Source organism: Chelmon rostratus, chromosome 19 (assembly GCF_017976325.1).
Source record: "Chelmon rostratus isolate fCheRos1 chromosome 19, fCheRos1.pri, whole genome shotgun sequence".
NCBI lineage: Eukaryota > Metazoa > Chordata > Actinopteri > Chaetodontiformes > Chaetodontidae > Chelmon > Chelmon rostratus.
In genome coordinates, this window is record NC_055676.1 from 16,996,713 (window position 1) to 17,005,423 (window position 8,711).

General features: G+C 38.3%; 1 protein-coding gene across 1 annotated transcript in view; it reads left to right on the forward strand.

The window, feature by feature from the left end:
- The window catches only part of csgalnact1a (chondroitin sulfate N-acetylgalactosaminyltransferase 1a), a 33,816-nt gene extending 26,373 nt beyond the window's left edge, over window positions 1-7,443 (forward strand). The window contains exons 5-8 of the mRNA XM_041959742.1: window positions 1,153-1,331; window positions 2,156-2,250; window positions 2,470-2,551; window positions 5,096-7,443. Coding sequence (XP_041815676.1) covers window positions 1,153-1,331; window positions 2,156-2,250; window positions 2,470-2,551; window positions 5,096-5,391 — 652 coding nt within the window. The 3' untranslated portion in view covers window positions 5,392-7,443. The remainder of the gene's footprint in view (window positions 1-1,152; window positions 1,332-2,155; window positions 2,251-2,469; window positions 2,552-5,095) is intronic.
- The last annotated feature ends 1,268 nt before the right edge of the window (window positions 7,444-8,711 follow it).

Consider the following 8,711-nt stretch of genomic DNA (forward strand, 5'->3'; position numbering starts at 1 on the left):
TTGAGTGGGCCGTTCTTCATTTTGGCACCTGTACTTTTGTTTGTTTGTTTTTTTTTTATTTGAATATAAGACTTTAACTCAGAGTATTTCTGTACTTTGCTATAGCCACTTTTACTCAAGATATGGCCTGAATACTTCTTCCACCTCAAGCTGGCTCCTGCATTATCCCTAAATGTCGAGGTCCTGTCTTGTAAACAGGCCCAGAGCCAAAATCCTAATTAAATAGCTTTATTATTTAATTTGATTTTGTGAAATCAAATTGCCAAAAAACAGTCATGGAAGAAGTATTCAAGTCATCAAATAAGTAAAAAACAGCAACATTCATTTCATAATCATTTTACATTGTATTGTACTTTAGTGGTGCAAACTAACAAATAACTAATAACCACAAACTAATTGGCACAGAGTGAATCTGAGGCCCTGGAACATCTGTCCGCTGTTTTTGGTTGTTTACTGCAGATGTCAATATAATGCAAATCATGGTGAACATATGGCTGCAGATTGTACAAAATAAGATTTCAAAGCTGAGGTGCACAATGACCTCGAGGACCTTTGTGCACACCTGACTTGCAAGATCACCAGCTGAATATTTGCATTAGAATTTCAGTTTCAGCCAGCGTATAGATCATCAATCATCATCGTACTTCTGCTTTCGTCTGTGTCTTCCTGTTTGTCGGTGATTTTTCTTCAGTTAATCGCTCTCTCTTTCTCTCTCTCCCCCTGTTTTTCAGTTCAATTCAATTAAGCCATTGGCACAGTGTTTTAATGAAAAACATGTTGCCAAAGCATATGGGCAAGGCGAGTTTATTTGTGTCACATCTTTCCAACAAAGGGGCATTTCAAAGTGCTTTACATAAGTCAAAGAAATGCTTTAGAGGAACATTTAAGAATGCACAATAAAACAATAAAAAAGGAAGCTGCACAATAAAAAGAAAGGGAAATAGATTGTACATATAATAGAAGGAATGGGAAAAAACTCTTATACCATGTGAAAATAGAGTGAAAATATCTTTATGATCCTGCATCAAATTATGTCGGGCTTTAAGACAAGCAGTTATATATATTCTCTTTGCAGTTCTCCAAGGAGGGTTTGAATAATCTCTTTGTTTTGAATATTCTCTCTGCCTAACCACTGTCTCTGTGTCTCTGCAGGGAAGTTAATTTTAAGAACTACACTCTGCTGCAGCTGGATGAGGAGTTTTCTCGGGGACGGGGTCTGGACGTGGGGGCCCGAGCCTGGAAGGGAGGCAACGTGCTGCTTTTCTTCTGCGACGTGGACATCTACTTCACCGCCGACTTCCTCAACACCTGCCGACTCAACACGCAGCCTGGTGAGAGATGCGCACCCGATAGCCAGCCTGTTTGAACATGTGGTGCTTTTATGACTTGTCAAAACTTAATATCAAGATACCTCCAGTTACATTGCAGGGTATGTGTCTGCAGATAGCTTCAATATGCATGTGCAGATATGTGAAATGCTATTAGAGATAGTCAAATAAAATATTTTTCATGTTAAAACATCGTGCACAAATACTCTTTTTAACAGAACTACGATGCACTAAAACTGTGTTGTAATAACTCAATTTCAAGATATCTCCACTGTAGTTTTGACAAGTAATACCTGCGATAGCCAAAAAAGATAATTACAATATATTTAAATGAGCTGAATTAAAGTTATCTTTCATTGAAATTATGATTCATCAAAACTACATTGGAGATATCTTCTATTTAAAATATAACTAGCCATTGTTTCAATGGAGATTCACATTTCACACAGGAAACACTGAATTGTTGATATTCTCCAACTCAACGATTCATTCTCACTAGTCAGAGTATAATTAGAAAATTGTGAAATTTGAGTTGTGACTAGTTAAAATGTAAGTACAAAAGCTTGAGTTAATGTTTTGACTGGTCATAAATACATTGTGGGTATCTATAATGTGAATCCTGTCAGTCAGTGATAAAGCAGTGTGGTGATTTCTGTGATGTCGTTACACATATCCTAAAAAAAATTTCTGACTAGTCGAGATCTGTTTAGAGGTATCTTGAATTGTTGTTCTTACTACCCAGAATGCAGCAGCAGATATCTTGAATTATTATTCCAACGCGTTAGTCAAGTGTTGTTGTCTGACACCGCTGTCTCGCTCACCCTCAGGTAAAAAGGTGTTCTACCCGGTGCTATTCAGCCAGTACAACCCCACTCTGATCTATGGAAGTCCTGAACACATCCCACCTGTGGAGCAACAGCTGGTAACACGCACCAATCAAATCGTTCCTCTCCTCTTCCTTTTTCCGAACACTCTGCGAGCCACTTGTGGAAAATATCTCACTCAGTGCTGTGCTACCTTGCTGGGAGGTTTAGAAATATTCCCCTCTCCAGCTGCTATGTGTACAAATCCACAGAAACATGTTGAAGTGGCTCCTGAGTGTGTTGAGCTGATAAGAGACTTTCAGTTCTTTTCTCTGTAGGTGATCAAGAAAGACACAGGCTTCTGGAGGGACTTCGGTTTCGGCATGACCTGCCAGTACAGGTCCGACTTCATAAACATAGGTAAATATTTCAGAACGACAGCATTCACAACACAACACTGATCACAGTCATACCTATCACAACATCTTAGCAGTGCAGGAATTTATACACAGTTGCTCATGGGGGTTGCTTATCTGCACAGAGGCGTTACATAAGGCAGGGTAAAAATGGGTTTCCTGGATGGCCACCAAAATATGCACTCTGCTACTTGAATGGTGCCATAGCTTAATGGATATGAAAAACATCAGAACACAAATGGTTCAATATTACATTACTGTTCTTAACTGGGAGGAGATTTTATTATATTACTCTGCATGAAACAGCTCTGAGGGGCAGCAGCAGCATATATTAGCATATCTCATAGCCCCATGTACTCTCCATCTGTATATTAGGTGAGGGATATTGGCTCTCAAGACAGATTTACATCAATTTAGTTTCCCTCCAAAGTGAAATCAATTAAAGGCTGCGGTGAAATTCAAAGTGGTTTATTGTTTAGGGCCCAGACACACACACGAGCATACAAATGCTCTCGCTTAACCACTGAAATGATAAACAAGGCTGCAATATGGCCAGAAATCTGTTTTAAAGGAATAGTTGGACATTTTGGGAAATACACTTATTCACTTTCTTGCCAAGAGTTATATCACTCTGTACTAAGATTTATGACCGGTGATAAATATAATACTCATCATTGTCATCTGTATGCTAAGGGGGTGGCCCTCTCTCTCTGGAAGGTGTGACAGACACTGGGGTTTATTTATGTATAAGGCATTACTGGGTTTTGCCCCCTTACATTACTGTCTTTTAATGTGGGCCCTTCTCAAACATACTCAAATAATTGGATTACGTTGGCAGCTGCTTTCACTGACCTTGGAAAATCCTGTTTTTCTCATTGTGCACGTGCAACCTGGAATAACATGCAGAACCATTCAAAGCTTACCTCATTTTTATCCTTAGGGCAGTTCAAATTATTAATGTCATCTTATTTTACCTCCAGCTGTTCTAGTTTTAGTTGATTCTTCTGCTTTGAATTTTACTTGTTTTATTTGTTCTTGAGGTTTCATTATTTTACTGATTTAGTTTTTGTTGTTTTTACTTTTATAACCATTTTTGGCAAAGCTACCTATTTGTGTTTGTATCTGTGTTTTTTGTTCTTACTTGGCTATATTGTAAATGAGGTCTCTACATCAGTGTGTTTCCGAGTAAGCATGTATGTGTATGTACAGTATATACAAGGCAGTGTAGTCTGTAATATTACTAAATCACTTTTGATTTATATATTCTCATGAAATTGTTGTTGTAATTGTCTTTCTATGGACTCTAGAAAGAGTAGATGTTGCATTGGTAATAGCTAATGGGGATCCAGACAAATTAATAAACAAATGAGATGACTTATCCTACTCTCATGCCTGTACAGTAAATACTGCTACAGCTAGCCGTGGATTAGTTTAACGCAGGCATGTCCAAACTATTCCATAAAGGGCCGTGTGGCTGCAGCACACCAGGCCAACCAATCAACATCAAGGGATCCCTTAGTTATCAGCTGAAAAGGGAGATCAGCTGATTAAATGAGTCCAGCCTGGTGTGCTCCTCCTTGGTTGGAACGAAAACCTGCAGCCACACGGCCCTTTATGGAATAGTTTGGACATGGCTGGTTTAACGTATCTTAGCTTAGCATAAAGACTGGAATCAGGGGAAAACAGCTAGCCTGGCTCCCCTCCAAAAATAAAAAACTACCTACCAACACCCCTAAAGCTCACTAATTACCACAAAAAACATCAAGTTTATGTATTGGTTTTTGTATAGATCAGTCAGACAAGATACAGTATAACGTGTTAATTAATAAGTTTTAGAGGTAGGAGGTTAGCTGTTTCCCTCTGTTCCCAGTCTTTATGCTAAGCTAAGATAACTAACTTCTGGCTGCATCATCAAATTTACCATACAGACATATCAATAATCTCTAACGCCTAACGCTTGACAAGAAAGGGAATCAGTGTGTTCCGCAAAAATCTCAAACTATTCCTCTAAAAGCATAATTAAGTTGTGCAGTTTTATGTTCTTCAGAAATTACAATTCAGGCTGTTATTTAGGCCACGAGTACATACACACAAACAAATGAACAATTTATCTGTTGGGTTCAAATTCCTCTCTTATCTCTGTTTAGCCCTGGAGCATGAGTTAAAAAAGGGAGACAGAAACAGACAGAATAATCAAAATAAAACTGCAGAGAGACACAAAGTATGAGAAAAGGCAGACATGAATGGTTCAGGACAGTTAGGTCTAAAGATGCAGGTTTAAACATGCATGGTCAAAAACTGTTCAGCAGTCCAGAATGTCCTCACTCTCAGGCAGTGAGGACAGAAAACTGATTATGATCACATACTGTAGACTCTAATGAGGATTCATAATCAGCACTCCTTTAAGAGGTAGTGATGGCAGCACTGAACCAATAATTGCTTAGAAATGTTAGCATATCAAAAGGTTTTTTACATAACAACACATCCTATGATGGTATAATGAAGCTTTAAATTATATGGCATTCCCCGTCTGCTCTCTCATCTCCAGGAGGGTTTGACATCGATATCAAAGGCTGGGGGGGCGAGGATGTCCACCTTTACAGAAAGTACCTCCATAGCAACCTCCTTGTGGTCCGAGCGCCGTCGCGAGGCTTGTTCCACCTGTGGCATGAGAAACATTGTGCTGATGAGCTCCCTCCAGACCAGTACCGCATGTGCATGCAGTCCAAGGCCATGAACGAGGCCTCGCACGGCCAGCTGGGGATGCTGTTCTTCAGGCACGAGATCGAGGCTCACCTCCGCAAACAGAAACAACAGCAAAACTCAAACCCCAAGAAGACCTGAAGTCTTAAAGCTTGCTGAGTTATAATCACCACAACGACTGCGATCATTAAAAATTGCGCAGATGAATTCAACTGATATGAACTACATCAGATTTTAAAGGAATAGTGCAACATTTTAGAAACTGTGCTCATTCAGTTTCTTGGCTGATAGTTAGATGAGGAGGCTGATACCTCTCTCATATGTGTATAACAGATATGGAGCTAGCAGGTGATTTGCTTAGCTTAGCGTGGAAATGGGGAGTCAGCTAGCTTGGCTCTGTCAGAAGGTGCAAAATGCTGCACCTATGGAGCTCACCAATTAACATGTTGTATTTCTTAATTGTACAAAAAGCTGATTGTAAAAATGACCTGTGGTCTTATGGGTGGTTATGTGCCCAAGAAATAGACAGAAAAAGATTTTGTCTCCTTTGTCCAGAGCCTGTTTCCATTCTTTATACTAGGCAAGGCTCCATATTTAGTGTACATATATAAGACTGGTATCAATCTTTTCATCTACCTCTCTACAAGAAGGAGAAAAGGCACATTTCCTAAACTGTCAAACTATTCCTTAAATGAAAAAATGTGAAGACCTTTTACTTTTCCAGGACTCCGTGCACTTTGCTGCTCTGGAAAGGTCAAGACAGAATTAAGAATTAATTAAAACTGAACTGCTTAAGGTATTCATCGTCACAGCTGGAGTGGACATTTGTTGGACATTAATCAACAGAATGGTCTCCTGTGTCAAACATCCACCTGTAGCTTAATGTCCATTTGTAATATTCTCTGTAACTACAGCAAGTCCTTTCAGAAAGAAAACATAGGACATAAGTTTGAGCTCTCTGAGCCGTGTGCCTTCTGTATTAAAAACCCAAACACTGTCTCCTCAGTTTGGCCAGTGAAAACTGAATCTACCTACAAGTTTTTATATGTAGGGAAACAGAGCCACCTAGTGGAGAGAAAGTCAACAACATGTTAGTGTATAAACAATGAAGGACTTGTTTAAAGCCTGCAATGGCCTTGTAAAACATTTATATAAATTATTGATCTGTAATCCTCATTTCGTTATTTATGTTATTCTTTTGTAAATGCCACCATTTTTAAGGATTCTGGTTTCCGGTGCAGTTGTTGCCTGGACAGTATTATGTTTGGGCCGTTCACCTCTATTGTGAAGTGAGACTGATGTTGGTGAGTCAAAGAGAAACATGCTACGAATGACAGTATCTATACGGCCCGACAAACGCAGAGCACAGTGACTACAAAAGCAGTCAAGTTAAGAGAAAAAGGTTGAAAGTTTTCAGGCTGGATGGCAAACTGAAAAACAGAAAGGTTGTAATGCTCTTGTTTTGTCTTTTTTAGTTGATTTTATACCAAAAAATAATTGCCATAGGGTCAAAAACAAGATGGCAGTTAAGCTATTAACTAATTATTATTTTTCTCAAAAGCCCTCTCACCATAACATGTATGCATTTATGCCCAAAATATACATAAAGATAAGTTAATTTTTTAAAAGTTTATTTTAAAAGATGAAACATGCTGTAGACTAATTTCTGTTTCTTGTTACATAACTAATGTGTGGACACATAATGGATAGACAAGGAGAACGGTAATACTGTTCACTGTCCTGACATTGACGATGACTTAACTTAAGTCGGAACAAGACTACTGATTTTAATATTTTTGTTTCTGTCAATCAAATGTGACTCTTGTGAGGCCTTGTCAGAAATATCCACACAGAGTGCATTAATGAAGAATTAATGTGACATGTATTGCTGAGCAGTCACAGAAACTGGAGATGTTAGGGTTTAGGTGTAGAGATATGAATGCCTTGATGGTTACTTTATGTTTGTTTTAATATTATCTCCCATAGATCTTGTTCCAGCACTTCTTCAGTCAGTCAGAACAAGCTGTACTTTTGGTGGATGACCAAAGATGTGAAAATAGGCACTTTTTGAAACATGTTTTTATCGTTTGCCATTGAAACATTCCTTGTAATAATATATCGAATGACTTTACATTTCAACTTATTTTTTCACTTCATGTAAATGAGCTGAATAAAACATACTTGTGCATTGTGTGTATGTTGGTTGACGATGTGTTTGCTTATGTCATCTGCTGTAATTACCCAGTCTTATCCAAGTTGTAATTTAAAACAAATTTAAGAGGAAATTAAAAATTACTTTGATTTCTTGGCTAGCATATTATGATGCAATGTGCTGTAGAAATATTTTATTCTGTTTATTTGCATGATAATAGTTTATTGAGGAGCTCATGTAATTTCAGTTTTTATTCCAAATAGTTTTTCTGAAGTTTGTTTACATCCCACGCTTTATTTCATTAAGACACTTTTTAACCACAGTCTTCACCTACCAATCAAGTCAAATAGGGCAAAGCCAGTTAAGTGACTTTGCAAATGAATGTAACACAGAATCACAATGTCAGACAAGCCAAAACATTACATTATTTTAGTATTTTATTAGTGTAGTGTAACCTCCACAACACTAGATGGGGTCAATGAGCTTATAACGACCTGCCTCCTTTTCCCTGAGGTGTACATGCCATGACATTTAACCACCGCAGTAATTAAATATATATACCTATGCAAACACAGAGGCATATGAGGCAACAAATTACATGCAGATTAGTGTATGTAGTGTACATAATTTGATGATTTCCCAATGTATTTCCATTTAGCCCAAATTCCTATATGATAAATAGCCACGAGGGTTATTTAAAAAGTGGCTTTTTATAATTCCCTGCAAAATGCATTTTCATTGTGCAGGCAATGCCAGAGTTGATCAAATCAGAGGAGTTTCCTGGTCTAAATGAGTCATCGTGATATATTTGAAAAGGAACGAAGCTCTGGCTTAAAAACGGAAACTCAGGAAATACTTTGAAATTGACAAGAGACAGTTTTGGCGGCTGTTGTTTTGTTTCACTACTAACATTCTGTAGCTGTGAAGAAACACATACACATGAGGTTTAGGCTCCAATAAATAACCACAAAAATGCTGCACAGGTTCGCGCAGGCAAAACTGCAATCCATGCTCCTCACCAAATGTTTGTTACCAATGGACAGACTCTTACAGGATTCTTTGTGCAAAGATAAACTAACACGCTGCTAGCTATTCCTGTTATTTTTTAGATTTCGCTAACGGTCAGGAGATTGTTATCAATCTTCTCTCTCGGCAGGAAAGCGAATAAACCGATTCCCAAAATGTCAAACTGCCCTTTCCTATTTCAGGACACAATCAGCTGCTAACAGAAAAAAAACCCATAACGTTTAGACTCGGTATGAGTCACTACCCACTGAGCGGGCACATCGTTAAGCGGCATATTTCCGAT